The 16,575-nt window shown below is 55.3% G+C and overlaps 1 protein-coding gene across 1 annotated transcript; it reads right to left on the bottom strand.

The window, feature by feature from the left end:
- Positions 1-1,423: 1,423 nt before the first annotated feature.
- LOC125696964 (maestro heat-like repeat-containing protein family member 2B) lies at positions 1,424-15,116 on the bottom strand. Its single transcript, XM_048953423.1, has 32 exons — positions 15,092-15,116; positions 14,684-14,805; positions 14,422-14,544; positions 14,117-14,282; positions 13,864-13,962; positions 13,598-13,749; positions 13,104-13,247; positions 12,493-12,585; positions 12,139-12,208; positions 11,910-12,023; positions 11,734-11,807; positions 11,282-11,401; positions 11,027-11,134; positions 10,678-10,837; positions 10,509-10,549; positions 10,191-10,332; positions 9,729-9,781; positions 9,292-9,399; positions 8,905-9,024; positions 8,611-8,733; positions 8,321-8,476; positions 7,977-8,099; positions 7,602-7,681; positions 7,059-7,194; positions 6,850-6,942; positions 6,368-6,454; positions 6,070-6,193; positions 5,758-5,867; positions 5,219-5,371; positions 4,831-4,985; positions 2,482-2,560; positions 1,424-1,585 (listed from the first exon to the last, which is right to left on the bottom strand). The coding sequence occupies exons 1-32, from the start codon at positions 15,114-15,116 to the stop codon at positions 1,424-1,426; spliced, it is 3,615 nt and encodes a 1,204-aa protein (XP_048809380.1).
- Between the last annotated feature and the right edge of the window lie 1,459 nt (positions 15,117-16,575).

The raw sequence follows: 16,575 nt of genomic DNA, 5'->3' as shown, positions 1-16,575 counted from the left end.
TGGGTGGCATCACAGGGGGAAGGAAGTGAGGGGGAAAAGGAACAGCAAGAGGAAAGAGGGGAGGAGGGCACAAACGGACAAATAGATAAAGTGGAGCATGAACGCACACTGCAGGGATGCACTTTTGAATAGGAAGAGGTCTGTACAGCAGCAAGATGCATACCTGGAGATGACAGATGTGTTCCCCTAAAGCACTAATCTGTTGTCTCAGTTATTGTTCTGGGTCTTTTTCTCCCCTTCTGCAAATACATGCTTTCATTTCTGACAACAAACACTATGCTTTTTGATTGAGGATCCAGAATACTGTTGCTATTAAAATAAATTAATATGCATATATAGCACTTTGTTGTGTATGCACACAAGTTGTGTGTATAGTCACTATGGATTACTGCCCCAGAATGTGCCATCATAAATTAGAGTGCAACTGCTCCAGTCTATTAGTAACCCACTACTGGCAATTGCCTGGGGGACTATTTCATGGCAGTTTCCATGTGCAAATATGGTATTTGTTATAGAATCACAGAATCCTTAGAGTTGGAAGAGACCTTTAAAGGCCATCTAGTCCAAGTCCCCTTCAATGAACAGGGGCACCACAGCTACATCAGGTTGCCCAGGGCCTGATCCAGCCTCACCTTGAAAGTCTCCAGGGACCACATCTCTGGGCAACCTGTTCCAGTGCCTTCCCACCCTCACTGTTAAAGATCTTTTCCTTATATCCAGTATCCCAGTATTTCCTGTTTTTCTATTGCAGCAAACAGAAAGAAACTCACAATACTAACCACTGCCTAGTTACAAATATGAAATCCATTAGGTCAGTTAGCAGCAGAAGAAACACTTGTGTCCATATTTAGGGTCATTATCAAATCTGCTTCAAACATAGATGCAGTCAGCTTAATGCAACGCCTCTCCTCCCATCAGTGTGTATGTATGCACGTGCATACACAAGCACAGAAAACACGTATATCAATTATTTGCATGTGGAAATGCAGCCAGGTGAGCTCTGCAATGGCATGAAGGCACACAAATAGGCATGTGTGAAAATGAGTGTAAAAAAAGCTCCCTTTAAACACTGGATTTGGAGACTGACCTCCCAGTGCTGTTCCCTGGGCCTAATTCCCTATGGCGAACACCAGCAGGAGCAGATTTCCAGCCCAGCTGCAGCAGCTGACAGCTCTGCCTGTGGCCTGGATTTAAATTGCTCTGCTGTTAGTGGTAGTGGGGGACAGGGTTGGCTTGTGGGAGCAAAGCCTGGGGGTAAGTAGGGCTACCAGCACATTGCTGGTGGAGCATAGGTCTGTGTCCAGATGTATGCATATTACAGACAGCAGAAACCTGGTGTTAAACTCTCTCTCCATCATCTACACATGGTGGAGATAACCTGGTTATCTATAACCAGGTTCTAACCTGGTTATCTGGCTTTTGCTCAGTCAGGGGATGAAACTGCCTTCTTGCCAGGCCCCTTGATCTGGATGGGGACAGGACTCCCCAGGTCTCTCCGTGGGCCCCCTTCCTCTGCTTCAGACAACTTCTGGAGGGAGCCATTTGGCTGGCTGCTGCCAATTGCTTCATTTTCCTCTTCCATTGTCTGCGGTGGGGGAGATGGCCAAGTATCTCATAAACAGCAGTGTTAAAGATGATCTCAGAGTGCCAACTGTGAGTGGAAAAAAGGCAGCAGCAGGCAGCTGGAGGAGGAGGGCTGGGCAGCCCCATCCCAGCCTGGGGGCAGGAGCAGCCCATCAGGATGAGTAGGCAGCAGGGCAGGTCCTGGCCATCCTTTTCTGGCTTGAAGGGCCTGTGCAAAGTTCAAGGGCTCTTCACAATGAAGCAGCTGGGCAACACCTGCAAGCAGTTTACTTAAGTCCTTACTGGCTTATTTTGGGAATCTGACTGGGTGCCAGGCTGGAGGCTTCTGAGGAAGTAAATACTTCAAGACAAAATACTCAAGTGTTTTGCCTAAGCCGTGCCTGTCGGCAGGGGCAGAAAATAAAACAAAGCAAAGTGTGCATTCAGTGAGAGCCTGGCAAGATGGAACGTGGAGCTAAGAGACGCATCCTGAAGCCAGGATGGAGGTGGCTGGGCGCCAGCAGGGCAGCTTCAGCCAGGCTTGTTGCTACTTGCAAGGCCAAAGCCCAGGCCTAACAGAACTCAGAAACTCTACGGTAAAATAAGGAGTCCACGAAAGACCATGTAAGACCAAAGTGCTCCTGTATTTATCACAGATATACACGCAGAGTGAGCTAATAAGGCACTACAATACTCATGATAAATACTAAATGCTAAACTGAGGAAGCGTGGTCTTGACAACTGAGTAGTGACGTGGACTTGAACCAGCTGAAGGAAACAAGCCAGAGAGTTGTGGTCAGTGGAACAGAGTGAGTCAAGTTGGAGGCCTGTATCTTGTGGAGTCCCTCAAGGGTCAGTACTGGGACCCGTACTATTCAACATACTCATCAGTGTCTTGGATGAGGCAGTAAAGCGCACTGTGAGCAGGCTTGCTGATGCCACAGAACTGGGAGGAGTGGCTGACATGCCTGAAGGCTGTGCTGCCACCCAGCGACACCTGGACAGGCGGAGAGTTGGGTGGGGAGAACTTGAATGAAATACAACAAGGGCAAGCGTAGGGACTTGTATCTGGGCAAGAACGACCCCACATACCAGTATAGGTTAGGGACTGACCTGTTGGAGAGCAGCGTAGGGGAAAGGGACCTGTGGGTCCTGGGGGACAGCAGGGTGACCATGAGCCAGCACTCTGCCCTTGTGGCCAAGAAGGCCAATGGCACCCTGGGACATACTAGAAGGGGCATGGTTAGGAGGTCAAAAGAGGTTATCCTGCTTCTCTACTCTGCCCTGGTGAGACCGCATCTGGAGTATTGTGTCCAGTTCTGGGCCCCTCTGTTCAAGAAGGACAGGGAACTGCTTGAGAGAGTCCAGCACAGAGCCACAAAGATGATGAAGGGACCAGAGCATCTCCCTTACGAGGAAAGTCTGAGGAAGCTTTGGCTTGGAGGAGACTGAGAGGTGACCTAATGAACGCTTATAAATATGTAAAGGATGTTGGGTTGAGAACTGGCTGACTGGCAGAGCACAGAGGGTCGTTGTTGGTGGTGCAGAGTCCGGTTGGAGGCCTGTAACTAGCGGTGTTCCTCAGGGGTCTGTGCTAGGTCCGGTCTTGTTCAACATCTTCATCAATGACCTTGATGAGGGGATAGTGGCCACCCTCAGCAAGTTTGCCGATGATACAAAGTTGGGAGGATTGGCTGACACGCCTGAAGGCTGTGCTGCCATTCAGCAAGACCTGGATAGGCTGGAGAGCTGGGCAGAAAGAAACCGGATGAGGTTTAACAAAAGCAAGTGTAGAGTCTTGCATCTGGGGAGGAATAATTCCATGCACCAGTACAGGTTGGGGGATGACCTGCTGGAGGGGAGCTCTGCGGAAAGTGACCTGGGTGTCCTGGTGGACGACAGGTTGGCCATGAGCCAGCAGTGTGCCCTTGTGGCCAAAAAGGCCAATGGCTTACTGGGGTGCATTAAAAAGAGCGTGGCCAGCAGGTCAAAGGAGGTGATCCTCCCCCTCTACTCTGCCCTGGTAAGACCTCATCTGGAGTACTGCGTCCAGTTCTGGGCTCCCCAGTACAAAAAAGACAGGGATCTCTTGGAAAGAGTCCAGCAGAGGGCCACGAAGATGGTGAAGGGCCTGGAGCATCTCCCCTATGAGGAAAGGCTGAGTGAACTGGGTCTGTTCAGCCTTGAGAAAAGGAGACTGAGAGGGGACCTGATCCAGGTCTATAAATATCTAAGGTGTGGGGGGCAGAATGGCAAGGCCAGACTCTTTTCAGTGGTGAGTGGAGACAGGACAAGGGGAAACGGCCAGAAACTGGAGCATAGGAAGTTCCGCACAAACATGCGCAAGAACTTCTTTACAGTGAGGGTGACGGAGCACTGGAACAGGCTGCCCAGGGAGGTGGTGGAGTCTCCTTCTCTGGAGACGTTCAAGACCTGCCTGGATGCCTACCTGTGCTACCTGGTGTAGGGAACCTGCTTTGGCAGGGGGGTTGGACTCGATGATCTCTGGAGGTCCCTTCCAACCCCTACAATTCTGTGATTCTGTGATTCTGTGATGTCTGTCAGGAGGATGGAGCCAGGCTTTTCTCAGTGACATCCAGTGACAGGATAAGGGCAATGGGTACAAGCTGGAACATGAGAGGTTCCACATGAATGCTAGAAGAAAAACTTCATGGTGGTGGTAACAGAACAGTGGAACGGGCTGCCCAGAGAGGTTGTGGGGTCTCCCTCTCTGGAGACATTCAGAACCTGCCTGGACACATTCGTGTGTGACCTAATCTAGGTGTTCCCAGCAGGGGGATTAGATTACATGAGCTTTTGAGGTTTCTTCCAATCCCTGACATTTGGTGACTGTGATTCTGTAACTGGTATGGAGAAGAGACAGCAGCTATTGAAATAAAGACTTGGTTTAAAAAAAAAAAAGGTACTATTTTTATATATATATATATTTATTTATTTATAATAAATAATACAATTTTTAAGCTCATCTTCTCTTTTCTCGTTCTCTTCTCTTCTTTTCTCCTTTTCTCCTTTCAAATTTCCCTTTTCATTCCCTTTTTCCTTCCCTGCTCCTTTCCTCTCCTCCCTTCCTTTCTTATCCTTTCTTCTTTTTGCTATTGGCTCCATCGCTGAAGACAAAATTCTCTTATTCTCCTCCATGTCTCACTAGAAAAAGTAGAGTCGCAACTTGAGACTATTCACAAAAAAGAAAAGCTGCCTCCTCCCTACATCCCTCTGCAGCAACAGCAAAGGCGGGAGTGCCAGTACCTGTCCGTTGGCCCAAGCGGCCGGGAGAAGTTGCTCATCACGGCCTCAGTGTGACAGCGGGTGAGGATGACCACCGCCTGGCACAGGAAGGGCAGGAACGTGCTGTGCTGCGCAAACGATGTGATGCTGCGCAGGATGTAGAGGATCGGAGGCACCTGAGAGAAGAAGGGGAGAAAGAATGACTTGCTGCATCCTGCACTCTGCAGGGCCCAACCACGGACATTCAGCGCATGAGCAGTGCCTGCTCCCTTGACATGCTGCCAAGTCCTAAGCCTGAATTTCATGCCAGCTACCCTGGTCTCCATGCCCTGAGCACAAGGGGCAAACGGCACAAGTCATAGTGCAACAGCCAGCAAAAGTCCAAGACACGTGAAGGAAAGTCTCTTACGTTCCAACTGATGTCCTTCCCGTGCATCTGCAGGAAGGTGGTCATCCACTTCCCAGCAGCACGCACACGCACTCCGTTGGCTTTCCGGATCGTCTCCTTGATGGCAGTCATGAAGTCAACGGTGCGTTCTAAGGGGAAGTTCCTGCACACGATCTGCAGAGAAATGAGAAGCGGGAGAGATCTCATCACTGCTCTGCTGCAGCTGTCTGTACCCTGCTGTTTATACGGAAGGCGGTTGAGCCTTCTCTCAACTTCTGCACCCATGGTGTTTGCTTACATGCAAAGCCTACCTCCCAGCAGCCACAGTCACATGCATGCAAGTGCACACACACACACACAAACGCACATCATGGAGTCAGCTCCTTGCACTGGGTGCCTGAAGGCCAGACGTAGCTCAGAGCCTCCTGCTACTTGCACTGGGAAAAGAGCACTCAGGGTAACAGCTCATTTTGGAAACAGTGTCAGAGGCTGGGAGCAGCACAGGGTCGTGCAGAAGCCTACACACAGAGATCACACCACCCCTTCTTGGGTCCACATACCATGGCCATTTTGGATGTGGTCTGAAGCTGAGAGGCGATGCTGCAGGCATGCAGCCCCTCGCACAGGCTCCTGATGTCACCCGTCTCGATGTCTGTGTTGGTCGCTTTGGCTGGAAAGAGCACAGGGAGAAAAGGGAAGTCATGCTTCTGGAAATGAAACTGCATTCCACGGGGGAAAGACAGAGGACAGGGTGGGGACAAGAAGAGAGCTGTGCACGGTGCCTCTCCCTCCTGTAAACAGGGCCCAGCCCGTGGGGCTCTGGTAGTGCTACAGAGGAGGGCAGAGGGCTGGAGCGTGCCTGCTCCACTCACCTTGGATTCGCAGAAGGGAGCTCAGACAGGTGACAGCCAGCTGGCGGGATGCGGGCATGGGGTCACAAGTCAGAGGCGCCAGCAATCCCACCAAGGAGCCAAAGTGCTCACAGGCATCTCTTCTCTGCAGGGGTGAGAGGCAGGAACAAAGCTGTAGACGGCCCCAGCTCTCTCCAGCTTCTCCCATCTGTGCCTTCCCCACGCCATGACACAGCATGCACAGCTGGGCAGAGCTCGCCTTCAAGCTCTGGGGCACTGGGGAGGGAGCAGGGAGCACGCGGTGGGGCTCTTTACTCACTTGAAGCTCTTCACAAACAGCCAGCAGCTGGGAGCAGGTCTGCAGGGCCCTCTTGCGCTCCCACACGTTGCTCGATACCATGGATTTCTGCAGGACCTGGAGTAGAGCATCTGTCTCACTGAGGATGTCTTTGCTTTCCCTTCCTGCCACCCCTCTCCCTGTCCCCCCTTTCCCAGCACTTTCCCTTAAGGCCTGCCCTGTTGCTCCATGTGGCCTCCTGCCTCACTGACCACCGGCACTGCCGCCCCGCTCTCTGCAGACACGCCTGCCTCCTAACCCAGGAGCTTTTCCTCGGCTGTGGCCTCCAGGGGCTGGCTCCTGCTTTCCCCCTGCAGGGCCCATTTCTCTGCCCATTTCAGCTCGCAGTGAGCTGGCACATCAGCAGGAGATTTCTCCCCCTCTGATCCTCCTCTCAGTCCCCAGATCTCTGCCCCCGCTATTGACAGGCACCATGCTTTCTCCCTTGCCCCACGAATACTCACATGGACTATGTTCTGGAAGAAGCCACCGCTGGGCTCTGTCTCCAGCAGGACCACCATGAGCCGGCCCAGAGCTCTCAGTGATGTTTGCTGAAGCTGAAAGCAGAAGAGGGGAGTGACGTGTAGCATCACGGCTGCTGCCAGAGCAGAGGTTGTGTGTGCTGAGGTAGGGTTCTGACCGAGAGGTGGCCGGGAAAGTTACGGCAGGTTACCTGCAGGTACTGTGCTGCTTGCTGTGACTTCCTGATCTTCAGCATCATCTCTGCTGAAGGGTGTGTCACGATGTTCTTGCAGCACAGGACCAACATCTCACGCAGGTCCTTGCTTTCAGAAGAGGGCTTCAGCTTGCTGAGAGGAGGAAAACAGGAAGAGAAATCAGAAAGGGTATTTACCTCTCCAGACTGGTTCAGACAACATCTGAGTTTCTCCTAATTGACAGCTACAAAGCCAATACCCCCACCCAGCTCATGCTGCTGAGCACTGCCTTCAGTTCCAGCAGCGCCCACCTCCTCCCCGGCAGCAGTGAACCACCTCCTGCTCTGGAGGGAAGGAGACCCCAGCTCTCCCTCTCTTCCCTGCCAGGGCACAGGAGCACCAGGGCCTTTCTCCCTGCCCAGAACCTCAGCTTTGCTGGGCACAACAGACCAGCCGTCTCTCCTGCTGTAGATGTGGTTCCTCCCCCCCTGGCCCCTCCAGGCCCTCAGGAGCTACCCAAAATGGGGATCACCATCCTGACTTGCTACCTCAGCCCTTACCTCAACTGCTCCAGGGCCAGAACCACCTTGAGAGGCACTGGGGAGACAGGCATGCCCGAGTAATACTTCTTCATCAGGTCCTGCAAGTCCCAGAGAGACAGTGTCAAAGTGGGCAAGGGGCACACAAGAGCTGTTCCACCCGGCCCCCAGACAGGCACAACTGCCACACACCAGCCCCATCACTTTCCTGTGGAAGCACTGCAGGATGCAGCAGCTGGTGCACCCAGCCCGCTGCCCAGCCACTGCCTGCCAGCACCCAAGGTCCCCACCAGCTGGAGACGTGTAACTGCTGGACACCTGCATGCCTCCAGGGAAGCGAGCCTTGTGGCGCAGCCCAGAACTCCTCTGCAGACAGCCCCGTCTCCAGGCACTCACCATCAGGATCTCCAGCAGCTTGCTCTTCAAGGAGGGGTTAAAGCTTGCAGAATCACCCACAGCTTGGTAGGCAGAGCTGCAGTCGGTGATGCTCTGCACCAGCGCGAGGTTGTTCTGCAAGTCCTGAGGAGCAAGAGAGAAGAACATTCTTTGAACTGCGGGAAGGGACAAGGGCTGCAAGGGACACACGTGGGGACAACGCTAAGGGAAGGGCTTGGATCTTTATCTGGGCACAAACAGTTCCCCGAGGGACCTTTGGAAAGGAAAGGCCCATCTCAGCATCCCCCCATGTGGAGAGGCTGCAGAGGGGCGCTCTGACACCCTGGCACGCTTTGAGCTCTCACCCGGCAGCTGCAGCTGTAGAGCATCAGGACGTTGCCCACGATGTCTCCCTCCAGGTGGGCGAGCAGCTGTTCCTTGGAGGCACGCAGTGCCACGCTGCCGTGGGCGAGCATGAGAGCGCTGCGTGTGGCATGAGCTCTCGTGCTGTCCAGCTCCATCTGTGTGGGAAGAAATGCCTTGAGACACTCGCTAACGGCCCCCAGTGCCCCGCGATGCACCTGGACTCCCAAGGCAGGAGCTGCAGGGAAAATAAGGCAGAAGAATGCCAAGATGGAAACCCGTAACGCTTTACCTTCTTGCGCCTGGAAATCCTGGCATTGCGGCCTTTGCACAGCCTGGACGCAAACATGGTGAGCGTGGCCAGGACTGTGTGGAAGTTGTTCTCAGCAGCATGGCTGAGAAGAGAGATGATTCCCTGCACAAAAGAACAAGGGGCCGTTGGCACAGGCCTGAATCTGCAGGTCTGCTCCTGAGCAAAATGGCAGCAGTGCAGAGGTTGAAAGGCCCGGAGCAGGGCCAGGAGAAGGCCTCTGCCCCAGGGCCAGAGCAGGGATGCTCACAGGAGCTGGAGGAGAGGACAGCTCACCTGGGCCTCACGTGGCTCCTCTGCATTTGCCTCCTCCAGGTGCTGTAGCAGCTTCTCCTGCACGTGGAGGACTCCCTGACAGGATCCCAGCACCGTGCCCAGAGCCTTGTACAGGAATGACTGCAGGGGAAGAAGCTGAGATGTGGCAGCAGCTTAACCTGCTGGTGGAGGGCCAGGTGGGAAGGAGCCAAGCTCCCTGGCGGTTGCTGAGAGCAGCTGCGGGGCCGAGCTTTAGCCATCCCCGGGCAGATTGCAGGGAAAGGCCCTCTGGGGGGCATAGACTGGGGAAGCAGCATCTGCACCCGCGTGGGCAGAGCACCAGCCGCAGCCCCAGCCCCAGCTGGACACCTGCAGCTGCACCGCTGGGTAGAGCCGGGGGGAACTCACCTTTTCTGCAGAGCTGCTGGCAGAGCTGCTCAGCCGCTGGCTCAGCTCACAGCTCAGGGCCTCGATCCATGCCTTCTCCTCTATTGTGTCCAGTGACGCCTTCAGGAACTGTTGGAGAACAGGAGAAGACAATGTTCCCTTGCCCTTTGCCTCTTCCCTCGCTCCCAAGTTGCTGCAGCCCTCTGGGGAGAGGTGCCTGGAAGAACAGTCCCTCTCCCAGCTCCCCCAGTGTTCCCTCCATTAAAGCCACCCACCCTCTTCTCCTAAGACCCCTCTGGGCTTGGGACAGAGCAGAAGAGGCAGCGCCACAAAGGCGTGCGGCCGCTCCGCAGCAGCGCTTGAGAGGCTGTTCCTGCCCCACAGTGGCTCACGTGGGAGCGGGGCTACTTGGGGCAGGCAAGCACTTCTCTGCACCGCACCTCCCGGCAATGCTGTACCTTTAGCAGACGGCGCTCAAACTCGGCAGTGTCCGGGAAGCTCTCATCTTTCCCTGCACAGCAATAGGAAGACAAAGACCCTTACTTAGGATCAAGGCACAGAAGAAGAGCTGCTGCAAACCTGGCTTGGCCTGGGCACTTGACACTACCAAGCTGGGACCTGCACCCCCTCCACAATGACCTGTCCCTCCCCACAAACACTGCCTCCACAGGAACACGGAACTAAGTGCTCCAAGGCTGCTGTCTGAGGGGACATGAAGGGCCCATCCACGTCCTGGAACGGGCAGATCTCTGGTGGGATAGGTCCCTGGGCCTCAGTGCTGACTCCCAGGAATGGGAACAGCAGCAGAGCAAGAACTGGCCTGCAGGCAGTGCTTCCCCTCTGCCATGCTACAGAGCTGCATTTTCACTCCCCCCCTTCCCTTCCCTGCCTCTGCCTCTTCTTCCCCTCCAGTGCTTTACCTTCAAGACACTGCAGCAGCAGGGGGATCTCAGTAGCCCACATGGCCCCCACAGCCCTGTGGAACCTGCTGTGGAGGTTTTTCATCAGCAGTAAGGCAGCAGCTTGGAGTTTGCTGCCTGCAACAGGGCTGCCTGCCACCACCTGAGTGAGAGCAACACAAAGCAGGGTCACTTCTGCAGCAAGAGCAACGGCTTTCCCCCAGGATGGAAGCAGCTCGGCTCTGCTCTGGCAGGCAAGGAGCAGCCAACAGCTTTGCCCATGGCCATGCTGCTTCCTCCTGGGTGCTTGTGGCACCGGCCTCTGGAGCATCTACTCACCAGCAGTCGTGCCAGCAGTGTCTGGGGCGTCAGCAGTGGGCCTGCAAAGAGAAAAAAAGTGCTGAGTAAGACTCCAAGACACTGTGTGCCCAGCCACGCACACCTCCGCTGTCCCTTCTGGGTGCTACCACAGGTCAGCAGAGCTCACTGAGGGAGTTTTTGCTCCTACCTTGAAACATGGAGCTGACAAAATGGGGATCCAGATGTTCTATCGGCCGTCCTGTCAGCTCCTCTCTCTCAGCCAGGGCACAGACACAGCGGGAGACTGGGATCAGCATGCCTGTGTACTGCGCTGGCACCACAAACAACAGCAGCCGCGGCCACAGGAGCTGTAGGGAACGGGGCAGTTGAGCAGGTCAGCATTCCTGCCTCTGCTCAGAGATGAAGAGGACTCTGTGAATTTCCCTGAGTCCTGTGTGCTTCAGAGCACATTGGAGGAGAGACCTGGGGTCCTGGAATGGGACGAGGAACACGTGAGGGAAAGGCAGGGAGCAGCAGCAGGGCAGAGCGTGACTTACTTTGGACATCCCTCTCACAGAGACGTCCAGTGATCCCAGGATGTCCATGCACAGCTCCTGGAGAGCTCCTTCTTCCTGGGCTTCCCGGGCAGAAAGGTCTCCGGCTGTCTGCACAACAGTGGTGTTGAAACACTGGTTATGCTCAGTTCTCAGGAGCCTCTCAGGAGGCTCAGGTGTGGCCTCAGCGGTGCTTCTGTATAGCAGCCTCTGAGCAGCACGGGTCTTCCAAAGGAAGATGCTGCCCACTGCCCTTACCCTTCTTCCTGTGGCGCGGCTGAACTCCCTGAAGATGTGCCCCACCACATCCCAGGCTGAGCAGATCCGGGTGTTCGAACTGAGCAGATCCTTGATGAAATACAGAATAGCCGTCCTCACCTGCAAGGGGTCAATTATGGGTGTGATTTTCCTGGTCAGAAGGCAAAGGGAAGCCACCTGCTCATCGGGGCAGCCCTTTGGGCATGAGCAGAGACAGCAAGAGCACTGGAGAGGCTTTAGCTACTGAGGTGAGGGCCAGGCCTTAGCACCAAGCTGTGCGCTTTCCATGCACAGCACAGGGACCTGCCCGCTCCACTCTGCCTGCTCTCCCCACAGGAGCCATCATGACCGTGTGACCAATGCCCCAGCACCTCTCTAGTCACCCCAGCCCTGCCCGTGCTGGCAGCAGCATCACCACCCCGACAGCGCTTTCTTTTCCCCAACCAGCTCACCCGGATGCTGGGGTCGCTGCACAGACGCTGCACAGCCTCGACGACCTGGGGCAGCATCTCCGTCATCACGGGCTCTGCAAGAGATGCACAGAAGCATGAGCGGAGCCACAACACAGATGGCAGAAGGGAGCCCTGGCAGTCCCAAGGCGTGGTACTGACCAACCCGTGGTACTGACCATCAGAGCGAGCCAGAGCACCCAGCAGACCCAGGGCTGCCACGCATCCAGGCTCCCAGTCATCGCCCAGCTGCGACTGCAGAAACAGGATGGTTTCCTCTGGGCAGATCCGGGCTGCAGGGAGGAAATCCCACGCTATGTTAGCAAGAACCTCACGCCCATTCCTGAAGTTTGTGAGAGAGGTTTTGGCCAGGGCAGCGCCAAGCATGGCCAAAGCTCCTCTCCTTACCCTGCAGCATGATGCAGTGGGTCAGCTGTGCACGACCAGCCTCGCTGTGCTGCTTGCTGTCGTCATAGAGCTGTGGGAACAAGGTCCATTTGATACAATCACATCAGCACTGAGGACGGAAAAGACACTGTGCTGCCCGCTCTCGTCTCCCTGGGCACTCTCGGGAAGAGGGCAGGCAGACAAAACCCAGCCCTCCCCACAGCATCCCCGAGAGTACATGCATGGCTCTGGACCTGCCTTGAGCATGCAGGAGCTAAGGCTGAGCCGCCTTATTCAGGGGTCAGAGCTTTGCAGTCCTCCTGAGACTTAGCCAAGAGGGAAACTGCTGTGGGTGCAAGGATAGGCTCCCCTTACCTGGTAAAACACGGCACTGGCGACGTCCAGAAACTTGTCCCCTGGGATTACAGACTCAATGCCCCCTAAGGCCTCCAGGAAGATAGTGAGGCTCTGCAAGAGAGCAGGAGAGGAAGAAAGGGATGAAGCCACATCTAGCCACTTGGGAGTGGAGAAACTGTTTCCCAATTGTTTCTCTGCAGGGAGAAGCTCCTGCACAGGCGTTCTTGTTTATCCCCCACCTCCCAGCGGCACCAAGGGAGTCTCTCTGCTCTCAATCGAGCCGTGTTTGGGCATCATTTGCAGGCATTTCCCACCCAGCAGCCCACTTCTCCCCCATCAGATGCAACTGGATGTGGTCCCCCCAGTTGTTAGCATAGAGCTCCTCAGGCACTCAGAGCCCCACAGTGGTGGTGAAACTTCCCATCCCCAAGAGATGAGCCCCAGTGATTCTTGGTTCCCTCCTGGCTCCTGTCTGGGTTGTTCCTTCTCTGACTGAAGAGCTCAGGAAGCCTCAGAGCTCCCTTGAACACCCATTCCTTCTTTCTCCAAGGGCTCCCCACCTCCTCCCTGGCCCCTCGTGGCATTTGCACGGGCCCCACGTCTACCCTGAGCCCTGCACAACAACTCACCTTGGCCACCCTGCAAATGTCTTGGATCTCCTGACACGGGTGAACGAGCCAGAGGAGCTGCTCCCAGACCTGCTCTTGGTGCCGCTCCTCTTGCAGGAGAACCTCCAACATGGCAGCCACAGCCCCAAGGACGGCCTGTTTGTCCTGGAGAGGATGGCAGAGGCCCGGTATCAAAGACTGAAGGTCTGCCCTTCCTACACAGAGGGCTTTCCCCTTCCCCTTTCCCTTCCCCTTCCCCACACCCCCACGCCCAGCAGGAGATGGGCTCGCTCTGGAGGGCAGGCAGCTTTTCCCCATACCCTCATCCCCAGCTCTTCCTGCCACAGTGCTGTGACATGCAGCTGCTCCCTGGCACAGAGCCACTTCAGGGCCCTTTGCAGAGCCAGCCCACTCCCTCTCATCACCCCTCAGCTCTCAGCCCACTGGGCACAGACAGAGCTGCCGACATGGGTGCCCCTGCTGCCATCCTGGGCTGGGAATGCAGCAGTGCTCACCTGTTCCTCCTGGCAGTCTTGCCAGTTCCACACCACAGAGAAGAGCAGCTCGTGAAGGTTTTCACAGATCTGCTCTTTCTCCATGGCAGGCCAGGGGCATTGCATTCCTGAGGACAAGTAAGTCTTGACTCCATCCAGCCACTGTTTCAAAACTGAAAAAACAAAATAATTAAAAAAATAAATTATTATTATTATTTTTTTTAAGAGAGTGAGAAAACGGAGTCTGTGAGAGTCTGCAGCAGGGCTGCTCTGGGGCCGGCACTCACCAGCACAAGCGATGCGCAGGATCTGGCCACTCTTCACCTGGCCCACCACACTGCGCAGGCCTGCCAGCATCAGCCACACAAAGGGGATGCACTGTGGAGCTGCAAAGAGGAAGGAGAGGGCCACAGTCAGAGCCCCGGCAGCAAGGTAGGTGGACAGCAGCCCTGCAGCCCCCAGCTCAGTGCAGATCACACTCAGAGGGCAGAGACCCCTTTCCCGGTTGTTATAGATGTCAGGAGGTTGAGGGTACTCTACCATAGGTGCTGAAGAGTTTGCTCAGGGTGTTGAGCACAAACTCCTTGGACATGTCCCCCGCGGCCTTCAGGTGGCTCTGGAGCTCAGCCATCACCAAGGTGAAGTGCGTCCGAGCCAGAGCCACCAGGACATTGCTGGCAGCTGTCTTGACATTGCTGGTCACGCCCTGGAAGAGAGACACTGGTGACACGCGGCCCAGGAGACTGCCTGAGGCCCTTGGAAGAGCTAAGCCCCCACCATCCACCAGCAGAACACCAGCGTGGGCAGGCGGTTGGTTCCCTTTGCCTTTGGGAGTGAGCCCTCACCTGGGCTGCCGTCAGGTCCCGGGACACCTCTGCCAGCAGCCGGTTCACCACTCCGCACGGCGGGCGGCTGCTGTCTTGGCACAGGGCGCTCTCCAGCTCACAGTACGCCTGCGCTCGGTCGCCCTGGGGACAAGGATCAGTCACGCTCGTTTTGCCCGCTGCCACCCATCGCTCTGTGGATGTGCTGCCGGGCCTGGCACCCACGGCACTGTGGCCCTGGGCCAGGAGGGCAAGGGTTGCTGGTTGGATGTCCCCAACTCACCTCCTGATCTTGCAGGCGCTGAAGCAGTAAGGTCGCGGCGCAGGTAGGGACAGGGCTTGACACCCTGCTTCTCTCCCTGCGACGCGTACGCCTGGGCACGCAGCCCACACAAGCAAAGAGACCTGGAAGGAAAGAGCAGAGCAGCTGCTGCAGGTGTTGCTTGGAGCCAGGGCCGAGCACCCGGCCAGCTGTGGGAGGAACGCTCCTCCAGCTCCACAGCGCAAGGCTGCGTGTGGTTGGCGGGGACAGGGGAGGGAGCTTTCCCCTTGCTGGGGTGCTGGGGAAACCACGGTGAGCAGCTGCACTCGGCAGAGCAAGGACAGCGCTGCTGGCACGTCCTAAACAGACACTGGAGGCACACGTGTGCTCGGGCAGCGTCGTGGTGTCCAGAGAGGTGGAGGGACTCACCTCGAAGGGCTCTCAGCCTCTCCATGATAGCAGGATGCCTCCAGATAGACACAAAGCTCTCTCTGGTTCCACTTCCTGCGGGTCCCACAAGCGGACTGAGCCACCGCTCCCACCGCTCCACAAGGGTGGATGACGCAGCCACTGTGACACCACACTGCAGTGTCACCTCACAGAGAATGAATGACACGCCCCGGGCTGGGGACCAGACAGGTCCCCAGGGCAACCCTGCAGGCCCTCAAACACAGTGCGCTTGTGTGATGCAATCGGCTCTGGGGTTCCTGTTCCATGCTGATGCAGGGAATCACCTCAGCAGGTGATGGAGAGCCCCTGCCAGGGAGCAGCTGCTGGGCACCGTTGCCCGGCGTTGTCTTAGTGACTGGGGACTCCATGCCGGGAGGCACTGAGGCCCCCATCTGCTGCCCCGACATCCTCTCCAGAGAGCTCTGCTGTCTACTGGGGGCACGTGTCAGAGATGTTAAGGAGACTCCACCGCATCTGATCAAAAATGAATACATTAATAATAGAGAAAAATCTTCTTTATGGTGAATGTAACAGAACAGCAGAACGGGCTGCCCAGAGAGGTTGTGGGGTCTCCCTCTCTGGAGACATTCAGAACCCACCAGGACACATTCGTGTGTGACCTAATCTAGGTGTTCCTGCTAAGGCAGGGGGATTGGACTGGATGATCTTTCAAGTTCCCTTCCAATCCCTGACATTTAGTGAAACACATCCCTCTCACAGAGACGTCCAGTGATCCCAGGATGTCCATGCACAGCTCCTGGAGAGCTCCTTCTTCCTGGATGGTGTCTTGTTCATGATGCTGCCACCTTGTTCAAAGCAGAGGTGGGAGGTTCCTTTTTCCCCCTTGTTTGTTAGTTTCTAAGCCTTTTGCACATTTTTCCAGCCATGAGTCAAGGCTGTTCAGGCAGTCTTCCCTCTTTGGTGTTTTTTGGACAATAAATATGTGTTGTTAAAATGGAAGGTTAAATCACGAAAGAGGGATTGCCTGCGCTACTGAAAGCATTTGTGTTATTTGCTCAGATGCACCCCTGGGAGCTGAGATCTAGGAGAAAAATCTCATTTGATCCATAGGTGCTATACACTTGAAAATGTGGCTCCTCAGTGCTATCTTGGTAAATCTCCTTCAACATGCTTGAATTGGATGCAGAATGTGCAGTCACCTTTCTTGATCAAAGGAGGGGTTTCCCTAAAGCTTACTCTTGAAATCCGTGGTTACGAGTTTGCTTCAGTCACCCATGCACTGTGCAATGGTCAGCAAAAAGTGTTCAGACTTAATGTCAACAGCTCTTGGTATAACACTCCTTCACAGCAAAGCTGAGCAATGAGAAGAAGAGGCAAAATCTGCTCAGTCGTGATGAGTCGTGTCTTGTCCTTTACCAGTTCAGCAGAGCACAAAATACCCATCTCTTCAATGAGGAAAAGGGGTAATGAAGCAGATGCAGGAGCAGGAAACCAAGCTGGAA

Source organism: Lagopus muta, chromosome 1 (assembly GCF_023343835.1).
Source record: "Lagopus muta isolate bLagMut1 chromosome 1, bLagMut1 primary, whole genome shotgun sequence".
Classification (NCBI taxonomy): domain Eukaryota; kingdom Metazoa; phylum Chordata; class Aves; order Galliformes; family Phasianidae; genus Lagopus; species Lagopus muta.
The sequence above is the reverse complement of the archived record's forward strand: the minus strand, read 5'-3'. Positions and strand labels throughout refer to the sequence as shown.

Coding starts and splice junctions, on each gene's coding strand:
- LOC125696964 (XM_048953423.1), bottom strand. CDS start 15,116: ATGGAGAGGCTGAGAGCCCTTCGAG. Junction 9,782..10,190: donor GCTGCTGCAGTGTCTTGAAG/GTAAAGCACTGG, acceptor ATTGCTGTGCAG/GGAAAGATGAGAGCTTCCCG. Junction 9,400..9,728: donor TTGAGCGCCGTCTGCTAAAG/GTACAGCATTGC, acceptor GTTCTCCAACAG/TTCCTGAAGGCGTCACTGGA.